The 15,551-nt window shown below is 42.3% G+C and overlaps 4 protein-coding genes across 6 annotated transcripts; 1 reads left to right on the top strand and 3 right to left on the bottom strand.

The window, feature by feature from the left end:
• Positions 1 to 24: 24 nt before the first annotated feature.
• Positions 25 to 3,007, top strand: LOC104798996 (zinc finger with UFM1-specific peptidase domain protein). The gene is made up of 6 exons (XM_010521279.2): positions 25 to 787; positions 887 to 992; positions 1,113 to 1,858; positions 1,996 to 2,104; positions 2,310 to 2,405; positions 2,711 to 3,007. Exons 1-6 carry the CDS (start codon positions 732 to 734, stop codon positions 2,792 to 2,794), a joined length of 1,197 nt encoding a protein of 398 aa, XP_010519581.1. The 5' UTR covers positions 25 to 731; the 3' UTR covers positions 2,795 to 3,007.
• Positions 3,008 to 3,121: 114 nt separating this feature from the next.
• LOC104798997 (protein RETICULATA-RELATED 1, chloroplastic) lies at positions 3,122 to 6,415 on the bottom strand. Its single transcript, XM_010521281.2, has 8 exons — positions 5,871 to 6,415; positions 5,572 to 5,736; positions 5,387 to 5,479; positions 5,192 to 5,307; positions 4,642 to 4,740; positions 4,244 to 4,549; positions 3,968 to 4,132; positions 3,122 to 3,746 (listed from the first exon to the last, which is right to left on the bottom strand). The coding sequence occupies exons 1-8, from the start codon at positions 6,243 to 6,245 to the stop codon at positions 3,464 to 3,466; spliced, it is 1,602 nt and encodes a 533-aa protein (XP_010519583.1). The 5' UTR covers positions 6,246 to 6,415; the 3' UTR covers positions 3,122 to 3,463.
• Positions 6,416 to 7,873: 1,458 nt separating this feature from the next.
• On the bottom strand, positions 7,874 to 11,991 carry LOC104798998 (sterol 3-beta-glucosyltransferase). 2 transcript variants are annotated; one of them, XM_010521283.2, is made up of 15 exons: positions 11,567 to 11,991; positions 11,411 to 11,482; positions 11,231 to 11,330; positions 10,967 to 11,109; positions 10,764 to 10,834; positions 10,609 to 10,690; positions 10,434 to 10,535; positions 10,295 to 10,350; positions 9,999 to 10,033; positions 9,467 to 9,659; positions 9,108 to 9,317; positions 8,860 to 8,919; positions 8,711 to 8,750; positions 8,323 to 8,547; positions 7,874 to 8,246 (listed from the first exon to the last, which is right to left on the bottom strand). In XM_010521283.2, exons 1-15 carry the CDS (start codon positions 11,642 to 11,644, stop codon positions 8,190 to 8,192), a joined length of 1,524 nt encoding a protein of 507 aa, XP_010519585.1. In that variant the 5' UTR covers positions 11,645 to 11,991; the 3' UTR covers positions 7,874 to 8,189. The 2 variants fall into 2 exon arrangements, with proteins under 2 accessions (XP_010519585.1, XP_010519586.1); XM_010521284.1 differs by lacking the exons at positions 11,411 to 11,482; positions 11,567 to 11,991 and having other exon boundaries at positions 10,967 to 11,092; positions 11,231 to 11,329.
• Positions 11,992 to 12,209: 218 nt separating this feature from the next.
• Positions 12,210 to 15,172, bottom strand: LOC104798999 (alcohol dehydrogenase-like 6). Of its 2 annotated transcripts, none has more exons than XM_010521286.2 (10): positions 14,845 to 15,172; positions 14,625 to 14,777; positions 14,500 to 14,537; positions 14,009 to 14,334; positions 13,270 to 13,352; positions 13,108 to 13,183; positions 12,979 to 13,040; positions 12,804 to 12,902; positions 12,552 to 12,713; positions 12,210 to 12,464 (listed from the first exon to the last, which is right to left on the bottom strand). In XM_010521286.2, the coding sequence occupies exons 2-10, from the start codon at positions 14,724 to 14,726 to the stop codon at positions 12,348 to 12,350; spliced, it is 1,065 nt and encodes a 354-aa protein (XP_010519588.1). In that variant the 5' UTR covers positions 14,727 to 14,777; positions 14,845 to 15,172; the 3' UTR covers positions 12,210 to 12,347. The 2 variants fall into 2 exon arrangements, with proteins under 2 accessions (XP_010519588.1, XP_010519587.1); XM_010521285.2 differs by having other exon boundaries at positions 14,625 to 14,761; positions 14,845 to 15,171.
• Positions 15,173 to 15,551: the final 379 nt, after the last annotated feature.

Below are 15,551 nucleotides of genomic sequence, written 5' to 3' on the forward strand. Positions count from 1 at the left end.
GGGGGGGGGGTTGTTTGATCTCCTAGGAATTTGAATTCGGAGCCGACCCTTTGAGAAACCTGTGCTCATTTGGTTTTAGAGAGTGGGGTATTTTCCGGGGAATTCCCTCTCGGATTCTGGGAAAATTAGAGAAACCTGTGCCCTCGGATTCCGGGAATTCCTTCGTTGCGCGTTCATTCTTGGCATAGGAGAATGATCATGGGTTCCGCCGAGAACCTCGACGGCGGTAATGAAAAATTCTACGGAAAGGTGAGGAGTGCATCATCGGCATCTGCCGAGAGGTGGGTCGTCCAGTCCATTTGACCATGTCTCCTCAGAGTGCAGAACCTTCGATGCCCTAATTACCAGAAGTCCTTTTACTCACAGGCAAGGCTTCTCCCTCTCTCCCGACAGCTTAGTTCTCTCAGTTTTCTTCTTTCCGTCGAGATGTTCTCTGGTTCCCTTTTGCTGTGTCATCTGCAGAAGTTTTCTTGTTTCCATTTCTTGAGATTGCGCAGAGAAAGTCTTGATCGAAGGGAGAAAACCCAGAGCCTGACATGGCAGTCGCTGCCAATGGCGAGAAATGCAATTAGTTTTCTTACACGATGATATTTTTTTCACAATTATATGATTGTAGCCGGGGATGACGTCAGCGTGTCGTCATCTCTCCGTCGCAAAGAAAAGAGCGGCGGAAGATCGTCTTGATCGATTTCTCGGTTTGATTCAGTGATACGTTTTGCGAAGGAGAAGAAATGTCTGCTTCCTGTCCCGTTTGCAATCTCACTCTTCCTCTCTCCGAAATTCAGAGGTAAAAAAACCCTAATTTCTCTTTCTCTTCCTCGTATCTTCGTCGCGGGTTTTCTCGACGGATTTGAGGTGTGGGCTTATGGTGGGTGTTTTGTTTCAGCCATGCTAATGCCCATTTCGAGAGTGATGAAGATGGTGTCCAGGACTTCTGCGATGAGCAATTGGCTCTGCAACTCGCCTCTTCTGATCCTTCTCCTTCTTCAGCTGTAACTCTTTCTCCGATGCTAGAATCTTCGTTTCTACGTTTGCTCGTATGGTTTGATGTTTTTGGTCGATTACCGAAAACCCATTTCGAAAACGTTAAGACAAATGTTGAATTTGTGCAGACTTTTGACGATTCCATGGATTTGGACGGGAAAGTCGCGTGCTTGGTGTCTTCACAAACCAAGAGCACATTTTACAGAGTCAGACAAGATGGTTTGATTTGTCTGCTGAAAAACTGTTTGGAATCTGAACTCAGATCGAAACCGAAGCCCCAGGAAGGCGCTGCCTGTTTACTGTCGGGCTACGTTGATCATTTTCAGTGTAATCCTTCAGAGGATCTTGGTTGGGGTTGTGGATGGCGTAACATTCAAATGCAATGCTCTCACTTGCTTTCTCATAGAGAAGAAGTTAGACCACTGCTTTTCGGGGCCTCTGGTTTTGTTCCTGACATTCCCTCACTCCAGCTATGGTTAGAGATGGCTTGGAGTAAAGGGTTCGATCTTGCTGGCTCTCTCCATTTCGGTAATCGGATCTACGGTTCTAAGAAATGGATTGGAACTACTGAATGTGCTGCCCTCTTGCGGTCTTTTGGCCTAAAAGCCAGAATTGTTGATTTTGCTCCCAAAAAATCTGAATCATTGCATCTTTCGGTTCCTGGTTCCGCCCTCGCTGGCAAGAGAAAGCCATGCGGCCCTATGGACAGATATGTCATTATGAAGCAAGAGAGTCACCCGGAAAACTCAGTTAAGCGATGTGGTTCTAATCCTTCTAGGATCAGCAGAGAAGAGACTCTCATGGATTGGGTCTGGAATTACTTTTCGGACAACAGCTGGAACATGTCTTCCGGTGTTCGTTTGACAAGCAAATCGTAGGTGACTACTATCTCAAGATCTGCCTGCTGAATCTTTTTGGTTAAGTTTGGTTTTTCAACAAACAATCAAAATTGGACTCTGTTCATACATCATAGGGGTTCCTGTCCTGAGATGTTGTGACTTTGTAATGCAGGCCCTTGTATTTCCAACACGATGGGCATTCAAGAACGATTATTGGTATTCAGAAATGCTGGCGAGGATTGAGTCATCAGTACAATCTCCTGATTTTGGACCCGGCTGATGTGAGTTATACCTTCTAATGATTTTGTCTTGAACGGCAGAACCCTGCATATGCATGTTCATGTGGACATTACACGCTGTTTCTGTGTCCTAATTGTATATACGCGTGTCAAACATAAATGTTTTGATGCAAACACTATGGAATCAAACTTCCACTCAAAAGCATGTATGATTAGAGTAATACTGGGGAGTTGTATAAATATGCAGAGAACGGAAGCTCTAGAGACATCACTCGTAGAGAAGAAGGGCTGGGAGAAGTATTTCAAAAGAGGAGCTCACACACTGAAGCAGCCAGAGTATCAGGTGAGAGTCTCTGCACAAATGAGAAAATTCAAGATTTTTGCTTTTTCTTTTTTCATCTTTCAACACAAAGTGCAGTTTGTATCCGCCCCGACTAATCTATAGGACCATACAAAAGATTGTTTCCACGTAATAATGGATGTGTAGACCAGCCCGTTGTGCCGCCGATCCAGATTCTGCGAGACTTAAAAGATCCCGAAAAACTAAAATGAATCTTTTTCTTTCTTCTTGTTTGGGTCTGCATAAATAGTTATTCTTGGCATGGTTATGGATTCTCTGTGCTCATTGTTCTGATCGATTCATTTCAGTTGTTGTATGTTGATGATGGAATTGCGAATGGAGAGGAGTTGGAGCAGCTGAAGATCATTGATAGCCTCTTTGTTGAATTCTAGCGTTTGGCCGCGCAAAACTTTGGCTCTTTTTTCTGTCCTCCCCCCACCCACAGAAATTATTCATTTCCCTTAGCTTTTGTAGTTCAATTCATTTGTCCTAATACAAAGTTGTCTGATTGTACTTTGTGCCTCTTCCAAAACATTGAGTTTCAGATCTCACCCCTTTATGAATGTGTAGATGTTGGTTTTAAGATTTGATTTTATGGTCTGATATGCACATTGAGCATCATCTATTCAGTGAAAAGCTGAATGACCTTAGATTACCAAAGTGGCAATTTTTTGGTGCTTTTAGTCTTACTCATATCTATACGCACACATGATACTGAATTAGATTTTGAAGAAACAAATAAGATTATTTGACTAATTGTCAGAATTTAGAAACAACAAAAAGGAAAAGAAGAGGGTGACAGTTTGAGATTTGATCAAAGATTTGCATCACCAGAACTAAAAACATGACAAGTTTTTCCTAAGAGAATTTGGGAGCTGAGGTCTCGGCATTAAAAGGGCTGATAGTTTATAATGTGTCCATTTTGGTGAATCTCCTCCGGCAGCAAAACTTCTTGCAAGTATATTAGCTTCAAGGAACAACAAACAACCAGACTTTGCTCTTCTAGTTGGCACTGAAAATAGTTTTGTGATTTTGATCATATGATGAATCCCAGTTTTTCTTTATGAGGCTGCAGGTACCTTCTTCCGTACAATTCTTTTTCGCCGAGCCTTTGGAGGTGGGGCTTCACCTGCAGAGTCCTCTTGCTTCATGCCCAGAAGGCCAAGCCCTGAAACTATCGCATTCTTCGAGATGAACCATTTGGAAGATGACTTGGAGGCTGGTAAGTCCTCTGAGGGCCGGTTGTATGCCTTTGTCAGCAGATCATCTGACTGAACTAGCGGGTCTGGCTCCACTCCGAGCCATGCTAATCTCGAGCTTTCTCCCAACTGAACATTCAATATCCTGCACCAAGTTCAGAGCACAAGTTTTAGAGCACACGAGCATTTAGCACCCCCTTTGTACTCATCATATAAATCGCAGGTCTTTAGTTCGTGTGTTGAATGAAGTCCAAAGAATGCATCACCAAGCTTAACCCTTTGGAATTTCGTGCTTGTATTGTGCAAACGTGTGTGTGTGTGAGAGAGAGAGAGAGAGAGAGAGAGAGAGAGAGAGAGGAGGAAGACCTCAAGGCTGTGCTGAAAAGGAGAGCTACTCCAATAACATCAAAGCGATTGGTCATTGCTCTATCAAATCCGCATAGTAGTTGATATCTCAAGTTGGCATAAATTCCAAGAAATGCACCATAACCGAGTGCATTTGTGCTAACAGATGGGACTGACACAGATACTCTGTTAAAAACAAGATACATTTGATGAGATATATCAGAGCTGAAAAACGGAAAGTGTAAACTGTAAAGCTTTGTATAAGTAACGGGAGAGGAAGAAGGTTATGTGCCTTACCTGTCCTTTTTCTTGCTGGCCAAAAAATTTGACATGGAACCTTGAAGAGCTCCTGCTGTGAGTCCAAGAATGGACAACTCTGCAGCCTTGTAGAAAAGAGAGTGGATTCTCTTTTGCAAGTCAAATTCTCGGAGTGGATAACTCATTTCAAACATATTGTTTGGTAGCTTTTGCAATGTGTTTTGCAAATCAAACCGAAATGTATTTCCATAGGAACGGCATGGAGCCAACAACCAAACAACAGCTGCATTGCATACTGATACCGTAAGAACATTTATAAGTGCCAGATCCCATTCGTCCTTTATCCTGTAAGTGATGGGGCAGACAATTTAGAATGAGTAACCAAACCAGTAGGTAAAAACATCATAAAAAAGGGACAGGAAATGAGGAAAAAGCACCTGTTCTTGCGGGTTTTCAACTCCCACCAAACAGAGCAACCAACTGTTGTGACCTGTTCCAGTAGAAGCCTGTAAAGAAATGCAGGATCTGCCAGCATCCTAGACAAGACAGAGAGTTACCAATTTAAGACATCAGTTTCCTCGTAATTGAATGCAGTTCATGAGTTCAATTGATCAATAAACCTATGAAAGCACATAAATAAATTCCATCAACTCAACACCTAAGATTCTTCAATTAGAAAAGCTAAATGAATCGATCAACTGATTCTTTACATTCAAAATTTTCTGCATTCTAGAGGGACAGAACACCATCATTTCAACAAATAAGACCATCCTACAAAAGAAAAGCCGCATGAATCAGTGAACTGATTCTTTGCATTGACAATTTTCTGCATTCTAGAGAGGCAGAATGACAACATTTCAACAAGTAAGGCTAACAACACATCCAAATATCAAGAAAACTCAACTGTGGTTAGAAAGAACCTTTAGAGACAAGGAATGAGCTTTGTGGAGGGAGAAATGGACTATCAGATACCATTCATAAAATTACCTTCCAACAAAGGCCCTAGACAACTCCTGTGGAAATGCACGGGAAATGAATCTTGTAGTGGTTGGACGAGCATTTATGGCAAGGAATTTCACCATTTGAGCTGAGCTAACCAGTCCCTAAGACAAGACTCCATCAATACCAGGATTCAATTGTCCCAACAAGCATGAATTGACAGCTTTTTTCGGAGATGCTTACCATTTCATAAGCTTGGCGAAAGCCAGCAGGCAAATCCATCATCGTTTTCTGCCACTCGTTCAATACAGCATCCACAAATTTCCTATCGAAAAGCTGGAAAACCCAAAACTTGTTACTGGGGAGAGACTAGATGACACTAAAGACACAAAAAACCTACAAGCAAAAAGCATATTTTGAATTCTTACCTCGGCGAGAAACTGGCGGCGCCTAAAGAGTCCACCTTCATCTCCATCATCATCATCATCAAATTCATCAAAGTAGTCATCATCATCACCATCGTCGTCACCCCCATCACCACCACCATGGTTGATTTTCTTTCCAATATCTCCACCACCACCTCCAACTTCAAGCTGCAATTAAAAATGACATAGTGATTCACTAAACCATAGGTAGTTTGCCTGATCAGAAGAAAACAGACTCACAAGTTTCTGACATCAGTTCCATCCCTATAAAGAGAGAGAGAGAGAGAGAGAGAGATAGAGACCTCAGGGCTGGATTCGGCTTTCTTCTGGGTCAAATCGAGCTTCCCCTTCTCAAGAGTCACCGCTCCAAAAGAACCGAACTTCCCTTTCATCACAGGTCCCACCTGAGCCCCTGTGGGAACTGCAGAACACGAACCAGATGACGAAGGCCCTAATTCACCACCGCTCGAAGGCAACATGAAGCATTGCTCGAGAGCTGAAATGGAATCGCCGGTGGCGTCGACTGGAGGAGACGACGACGAATATGAAGCCCTAACGACGCCGCGGCGGAGCTTATAGGGCAGAGAAGACGGAAGTGGTCGGGGAATCGGGAGACAGGGTTTGAGAGGAGATAAGGGCTTGGGAGCGACGGCGCTCTGGAACACCATGTGCGACATGTTTCCGAGAAACCCAACTCCTGAATTCGATAAAGATTAGGTTTTTGCTTATTATTGAAGAAAAATAGTCCACCTTTATTCAGCTTCTGCTTCCGCTTCTTCTTCTTCTTCTTCTTCTTCTCTTCCCTTAGGGCAGAGAGAAAAGAGAGAGAGAGAAAAGAGAGATGGGTTGGAGAGAGGATTTATGGCCAATCAGCCGACTAGACGACGCCTAATCTCGTCTCTTTCGTCCTTGCTATCAGCTCGTGAGTAAGACTCTGCCTGGGACAGAAGGTCCCAAAGCCGACGTAGCTGACGTCACGTCTAATATTCGTGTTAAACAAATGTAAAAAATAATGCCATTTATATTGTTTGTTGTATATATTAAAAAAGGCGCATTTTTTGACCAGAATTATAATATAAAATAGTCTCCAATAAATCAGTCAAAACAAATGTAATAGTCTTTTGAAATTCAATACAAAAAAATAAAAATTACAAAATCACAAAGGAGGAAAAAACATGATGATGATCATCTCAGAAGCGTTGTAAATTTCACAAGGTTATGGTAGATGGACAAGGCGCCTTGATCCGGGAAACATTACAGAGTAACCAAAGACATGGATGGTAAGAAAACCCTCGAGCCCTCCTCGTGCTTCTGAAACGATGATCTTCGTTTAGGGAAAGCAGCTCACCTGTATGAGGAACACTGGTGGTGGGCTCTTGCTTCTCAGTTGTTGCCGGATCACTCTCTGATGTTTTCTCTCTTGTCTTCGTCTAACATTCGGGTGCCGTCTTCTGGCTGCTGTCCTCCACGGCTGCAACGGTTTCAGGGCTTGGCCCAGTGGCTTTGTCTTCTGAAGCAGCCTCCTCCTTTTCTGCTGGAGGCTCGGGCGCTGCTCCAGCCTCGGATGCAGTTTCAGGTGCTGACGTGGCAGGAGGGATCTGTGCCATCTCAGAGGAGGGAGGAGGAGCTTCGATTTGCAACGGTGATGCAGAGACCAGAAAAAGATGAAAACCATCTGAATAAACGACCCGGGGCAACATAGACGCTCTACGGAATCAACATCTCGACCACGCATTGTAATCAAGTCCAAGAAAATGGCTTTATTCTCACAACAAATAACCAGAAAATGCCGGCCTTTAGTAGGCGGAGCAGGGGAGGTGAGATGACTGACCGCTGATGGGGACTCTGCAGCAACGGAGCGATTGCGCCAAAGTTGCCAATAGCGCACGCCATCATCATAAAAGTTCACCTGCTTGACACTTTTAGAGACACAAATGGCTAATGAGTCGTTTCGAAGAAGTGTGGGTTCGGCTTTAGAGTCTGAGATAAGCAGAAAGACAGCCAGGACAAAACCAGGAGCAGATTTTGAACGCGAAACGCTTAATGCAAGAACCCATGCATGAAGCAGCCACGGCGGTTCTCCTCGAACTCGAAGACCCGACCAATCGGCCCAGTCTGGTCTGGTCACAAGAAGCCCAGCCGCATTTCGGGGTTTTAGCTTCTTTTTATTTCCTCCGAGAATTAAAAAAGCTAAGCATTTTATTGGCCGTTAATTGATTATTGTCCAGATAATAGTTACTAAGGTTGAAAACTTGGGATTTCTCCATTGCAGCAAACCCATGTTTTGAATTTTTTGGAATGATTCTGATTTGGAAATATCAAAATACCTCATCATATGACCAGAATGAGCTTCTCATCTCAGGGTCTGTTCAAGAGTTTAAGTGCCTATGAATCATGAAAACTGGTTTCACTCTGATTCAACCTCTGCTTTCTACTATGGCCTAGAACAAATCGACTGTGCCATTGCCCTTCCCAGCCCTGTGGTTCATCTCCATCCGAGCGGCTCAAAGGAAAATGATAGAACCTGAACCATATTTAACGTTCAATCTGAGCCATCCCTTGAGAATTGAATATGAATGGTTCCGATCATCCATACGCTCATCAAAGTTCCGGTTGCTGCTTCATAATGTCACACACACCTCTTCTCTAAGAACTCTAACTGCTTCTGAAACTCCATCCTGAAACTTTCATGATTCTTAAGCCAAAATAATACCCCAGTGGATGAAGCACAGACAGGATGCTAAGGAACATCACCTCATGAGACAATCTTTCACCAATTTCCACAGCTCGTCCTCTGGTTTTTGGAGATAGCGCACTGGATATGGCTTTTGCCACCATTTGAGCTGCTTCCATGATGCTATCATCGTCACTTAGTTTCTCTGGAATCAGGTGGTTTCTTTTAAGTGGCTCGGGTGCAACTCCAAGCCAATACATCTTTTCTGCCCAATAGAATTGATCCATCACAAATGGACATATTATCTGTGGACAGAGACACAATGCAGAGTCTTCAGAAAACAATATGCACTTCCCCTATTTGCGCAATCAACCGAAACAATGATAAAATTGTTCATGAAAATACGTCTAAGGATTTTCAAAATTCCCTGATGATATAAGGCGAATTGCTTTGGGAATGAGAACAAACCTGAGGGATTCCAGCATGCAATGCTGCAGCAGTAGTACCACTGATTTCCATAAGGGGGACATTTTACAAAAGAACAGAGAGAAGTGAAATCAGCTTTCCATCTATCTAAATGTCTTAACCAAGATATAACATCGAGCCGGGAATTTCACCTGCCACCATGATGAATTGCTGCAGCACATCTTCGGAACAGCCAGTTGTATGGTACCATTCTAAATACATGAAGAAAAAAAGATAGAATTCATAAGGTTGTAGAGACCAAAATCTCATGGTTTGTCGGTTCAATTATCATGAATTTTGATTGTGCCCCTATGTGATTAGATGCTTATAAACATAACCGATAAGAAGAACATAAAACAGAAACAAATCAACAATTTGTATTGTGAAACTCAGTACTAACCCAGAGAAGCAGAAAATGTTGCCATTGAAGATAGAGACTCCAATTCGATCCGGCTGTTCCCCCCTTGGAGCTGATTCAGAAGCAATAGTCCAAACTGCTGCATCCAAAGGTTTATAACCCGCTGTAAAAAGGATAAATTTGTGATCTGAAATCTCGGTAACAGTCTGGAGCACCCGAAGAAAGGCTTGAGGATTCTTCACAAAACCCATACTGCAAAAGCAAAGAGAAAAACCTCAACACCATACACAGAGAAAAAAAATCTATTTTAGCATGAAATTAAACTATTTTATGCAGAAATATTGAGAAATTTTCAGAAAATAAAGGTGATCAAGAGGAAACAAACAACTTGAACAGTTGACCTTCCAATAGAACTCAGGCCTACAAAGATAGGCAGGGTTGGCACAAGAGATGACATAAAACTGTACAACCCAATATGAGTTGCGCATTCGTGAGAACATTCTTCAGCACCGCCTCCACACTTGTCACATGAAAATTGCCACTCGTTTGGCAGAAACCAAAAGCCACAAACTCGGACACTCGATGGCCAGTAATCTGTTGACAAGGAGAAATTAGGACAATGCAATGCAAGGAATGAAGAAGCTTCACCCGAGTCAATGAGTTAGCATAAGTAGATTGAATTTCAAGAGTTTATTATAATGAGCTCTCTAGGCATGAAATAAGAGTGTGCCAAACAAAGCAGCCACCCTTTTTTTATGTGTGGAACTGTTACATTATATTAGTTAATACCCCTTATTCTTTGACAGTCACCTAACACCCTCAGAAGAGAGAAATCAAAGAAACCAGAAAGGCATTATTGTGGCAGTATGCAATTTTACAAAAAGAAGATGCTACCTATATACAGAAAACAATATCTAGCAATATCCTACTTACCAGGGCATTCAACAATTTCTTTGCTGAAACCATACCTATCACAAGGGAAAAAAGGTTGGGTCATTAACAAACTTCATTATGAAATTTCAATGTGCTTCAGAAGAGAAGAGAAAAGCAAAACATGTTCGAATTCGGAAAAATAATTGCATTGCATGGTCAAATAATCCAACAATATTTTAGTATATCAGAAAAACAACTTGAACAAAGTGACCGGAAGATATAAATAAAACAGCCACAACTGCTAATTCTATGAAAGGATTCAAAAGCGCAATCCAGTGTTACCACCCAGAACTCACAAAAGCAGGGGAGATGGTGACCGACTTTGCCAAATCGGAAGGTCTGTTACTGGATCCTGCACACAAACAAGAAGGTTAGTCGGTGCTTTTCCTACATGCATCTGACACCTTCTAGGTTTCTACCTTAGAAAATATTTACCGCAAGAGGATAACAGCTTAGGTTGAGTTCGTCGTATCTCCATGAACCCCATTCCTCGGTAAAAAGAGGCCACATCCAATGGATTACATCACTCCAGTTAACCTAAAGAAACCAATTGTATCAGAGAAACCAACACCAGAAACATGTTTGTATCACAATCGAAAATATGAAATACTTTGCCAATGGGGGCTTCTTTCAAATACTTGTACAACTCCGGGAGTTCCCTTCTGAACCGTAGTTCGAAAGCTGATGGTGGACTGCATAAAACAAGTGGGCTCTAACGAGATTATATAACCTCCACAAAGCCGAGCTGCTAGGGTTTTATTTTACCTATACGGAACAACGTAGGGTGCAGCCACCATGCAACGGATCTGAAAAAGTTCTGCAAGGCTCCATCCTTCCTGAAAGTACCATCAGAAGAAGCAACCCTTTTTCAAATACTTTCTCATCATGACATCAAAAAGATGTTTGCTTGCAAAAGATTATGTGGGTTTATGAATTGAGGATACTAAGGAACTCTTTACAAACTATACCAGTGCAAAGAAATTTATCAACACGAAATCTCTGTCCATACAGTGATTCATCCCAAAGATGTTAAGGAATGCAGAATGACATTCTCGCTTGTGTTCCCTTTTTATCTCCTGCTTCTCTTCCAAAAACTTTACCATCGACGAGTCTGATTAAAAATTTTGAAGAGCATACAGAGAGGGAGAAGATGGGGTATGAAGAAAAAGCTCAAATGGGGAGCAAGGAAACATCCCAATGATATAAGGAGAGAAAAATAATGTCCATGAAACCTGTGGCGTCGCCATTTCCGTGAGCTTCACTTGACAGAGCAGGAGGAGATGAGATAGGAAAATACTCAACGTTTCCTTTGTTCAAGTGAGACCTCAGGTTCTGGAGAGAAGGAAAAGAAAATCAGTCATCAATCACAGTTTCTGAAACTCGAGGAATCGAATTCCGGGGGAAAAAACAACCTCATGAGCCGAATGAGACATCAAAATCACTCGATAATGTTGTTGGTCACAACCGAAAGCTGCAGCAATGGCCTGCCAAAAAGCAATTAACACTTCGTGGTGTCTTTAAGAAACTTGAAGCTCAGATTCCAAGAGAGAGGGAGAGAGAGAGATTACAGCAAGAGGGTAGACATCGCCTTTGGTACCGAAAGCCATAAACAGAGCTATGGGTTTTCTTCCCTCCGATTCCTCCATGGCGCTCGAGCTCTGAAGGGACAAAGAGAGCGAGAGCTAGAGACCGCATGTCACATCGATCAAAGTACCCCCAAAGATTTTTTTTTTTTAAAAAAAACTAGAACTTTTTCCTTCCCCACTGAAGATCTTGGTACTCGTCGAATCAAACCATAGCCCAGGAGCTTGGGCCAGAAAAGAAGTTTCAGCCTTTAGGCCTTTTGTCTACTTTATGGTTTCCAGAACACACCCGAAGGCTCTCCCTCTCTCTCTACGGGACTTCGAAAGTGTTGGGCTTTCTGAGAAATGCGATGAAGAATCTTACATCTGCAAAAAGTTTTGTGCTTGGTTGAAGAGAAAACGAGGGGACGGGAAAGAAAATGTGAAGAAGCTGATTCTATTAAATGTGTATACAACTTCTGTTGACGGTGAAATATCGCCATCCCATCGCCTTCTATTCACTTCTTATACGGTATTTGATCGAAATGGTGATCGCTGATGAACTATGTGTTCCGTGTATAATCTGGAAAATGAAGATAAACCTTTATCTGTTGCTGCTGCTTCTTCTACTCAGCCATTTTACTTCTGGTTCAAGCTAAATCCTTGTCGGGCGTTGGGTTTTTCGTTTGATAACAAACACAAAGACATGATCAACAACAGGCTTATTACAGAAACATCATCGTCAGTATCATCAACTGGAGAAATAGATGGTTACAGATTCCAAAGTCTAGTTTGGCATGTGAAGAACGCAACGCAAACACTTGCCCTCTCTCATAAGCTCGAAAGCCCCATTGATATCGACAAATTCCAGGTCGTGGGTCACCAGTTCATCGATCATGATTTCCTGTTAAAAAATCTCATTTCAACTCCAAGAACCATACACTAAAAAGCTTGTAATAAACTACGGCAATGGACACACTTCCATCCATACCTTGTTCATATATTTTCCGATGAGGGAAGGAAGATCCGACTTAGGCTTCCATCCGCCGAACAAAGACCCTTTGAGAGTTCTTCCAGAGAGGAGGACTCCATAGTGAGCTGAAATCTCAGGTTTCTCTTTCGGAACACCAAGAGTTACGGTCACTCCCCATCCCTGAAACCCAATAGTTTTAAACCTTTTGATTTGAATTTGTCACAGATAAGAGAGACGAGAGACAAAACCGATAGACGAAATAAAGCTCACGTCTGAACAAGATTGCAATGCGGTTGTAGCTATTCCGGTATCACCAACACATTCAAACGAGAAGTCTGCTCCTCCTCCGCCCGTTGCACGTTTGATTACCTGAAAACATTTCAAAGATCTATCTTCTGTTCCTATTAATCCAAGCCAAGAGTAAAAATTGGATTGAAATGCTTACCTGTTGAACAGGTTCATTATAGTCATTGGGATTGATAAATTCCGTGACACCAAAGATCTTTGCTGTGTCAATAAATAAGGTACAGTCAGATAGGTAAGCAGCAGAAACACTTAGTTTATACCGTTATACCTTTTTCGGCCTTTGCAGGGTTTATATCGACCCCGATAATCCGGTCTGCTCCTCTGAGCTTGGCTCCTTGAGCAACCTTTGTCACATGAGAAGAGATTTCAGAGGTAAAAACCATACTTCAAGAGGTTAAAAAGATCATCTAAAGTTATCACATTTACTTACTGAAAGCCCGACAGTTCCAAGCCCGAATATCGCAACAGTTGAACCTTTCGATACATTGGCGACATTCCACGCTGCACCAAGACCTGAAATATTCCCTCGGTCCTCAGCAGCAGTATGATTGTGTATAGTAAATGAACTCTACATAGCAGGAAGCTAGTTTCCCAAATTGCACCAAATTGTAGCGTGAAGAATACCAAATTGTAGCTCTGGGCAAAAAAAAAATTCAGGACCCGAGCACTATATGAAATGACCCCGGGTTAGAGCGTGAAGAAACCCCAACATCGAGTTTGGGTTCAGGTAATTGGGTTAGAGATCGGGTATTACCCGTTGTTACCCGAACGAACAGTAAAATGACATTTCTGCCCTTGAATTTTTGGGTTCGGGTTCGGTAACCCAAAAATTATGGATACCCGACCAGATTCAATATTTTTATTTTGAAAAAGTCGAAGTTTCATATTTAAACTCGTCTTTAGATATTTGCAAATACCCGAAAATTATCTCAGATATCTTATTTTTGAATACCCTAATTTCAAATATCCAACTTTCGAATACTCGATTAAAAAAGATTCGAGATCAGATAATATCTCGTATGCCCCAAAAATTCTGATTCAGATTCAGGTAACCCAAAAATCTCGCATACCCGACCCGTGTCGGTGTCACCCCTATGCATATATTGTATTGTATTGTATATCAATGTCTTGGGAACTTTGAAGCAAAACAAAGAGTAGAGCCTGATCACCTGCAGCAGCTCCACAGCTCAGAAGGCATATTTTGTGCAAAGGAGCCAAGGGATCGACTTTGACAGCACACCCAGAATGCACCACTGTGTACTCGCTAAAGCTAGAAACCGCGCAGTAATGGTAGACGGGTTTTCCATTGATGGAGAATCTTGTCTTCTGATCACTATGCATCAGTCCTCTCCTTTCCAGACCCAGAACCTGGCAATGGTTACTTTTCTTCTCCGAGACACAATGCCTACAGTCCCCGCATTCTCCCGTGAACACGGTCAGAACGTGATCTCCCTTCTCAAACTCGGTCACTTCCTCTCCCACGCTCTCCACAATCCTGCAAATTCATATGGGTGGGAGAGTATATAAAACTACTTCAGTAACATTGCAGTGTCATATATCTTGATTTGCTGCAAAAAAGCAGGGGTCTTTCTTCATTTGGCAGGTCTGAATACAACTAAACCAAGCCCACATGCTGAAGATGTGTATTGAATCAACTTACCCTGCAGCTTCATGACCAAATATTCTGGGGAAAATCGACTGTATGCATCAACAAAAAGGGATGTGTTGGACAAGAAACAATTCAAAAAAGGATCATTAACTGAAAGGAATGGAGAGAAGAGAAACCTGAGATTCCCAAGCAGAGAGATCACTACGACAGAGAGAAGTGCAGACAACTTTGATTCTGATCTCAAGGGCTTGAGGTGGACTCACTTCCACTTCCTCCATTACCAATGCCTCGCCTGCTCCCCATGCCACCGCAGCTGCCCAATCCAACAACTAAAAAAAAGTTTCTAACTTTGCATAAAAGAAAAGGAGATCATCGTTGAGCAAAGAGACAAATTACCTCTACAGGTTATGACCTGGGATCGTGTCGGATCAGACGACATTGCTGCTGAATTGTGTGTATCAAAGCCCAGATTGAAAACAGAAGAAGAAATGAGCTTCTTCACCACCTAACACCAACCACCATAACCAAAGTGATTGAGATTATAATTTATATTAATTCAGCAGCAGCTTCAATCGGTCCCACTTCAGAAGCTCATCCACCAACCCTCTTCGTGATTTGCAAGGCTCTGTCGTCTTGTGTTTTATACTTGGAGGCACGAGAGATGGAATCGTCGCCATCTCTCGGAAAAAGCGGTGTTCTTGCTTCACCTACGAGACAGCATGACAGCGCGGTAGGTAGGTAGCGATCAGATCGGGGTTTCAATGTAACCGGCCCGGTTCAAACCGGTCCAATACAAACCAAACCAAATGCTCCATCCTCGAAAGCTCTTGAATCGAAACGAATATTTCATTTGAAAAATACCAAAGCTTAACCCCCGAGATAAATAAAACGAACAAGAGTATAAATAAAATATTGCTCAGTTCTATTTATACGCTGATTTTGAATTATTTATTGAACCCTAAAAAACCGATTCAAAACCAAACCAATGCCCATAAGCCATACCCCCCCCCCTCAGTGGAAAGAGTACGGTGTGAGACAGAGAAGGAAATAAATACAGGAATTATAATGGGTTTTACATGAGCCCATTGTGAAAGTTAAAAATA

The sequence above is a fragment of the Tarenaya hassleriana genome, unplaced genomic scaffold (genome assembly GCF_000463585.1).
Source record: "Tarenaya hassleriana unplaced genomic scaffold, ASM46358v1 Cleome6, whole genome shotgun sequence".
NCBI classification, from domain to species: Eukaryota; Viridiplantae; Streptophyta; class Magnoliopsida; order Brassicales; family Cleomaceae; genus Tarenaya; species Tarenaya hassleriana.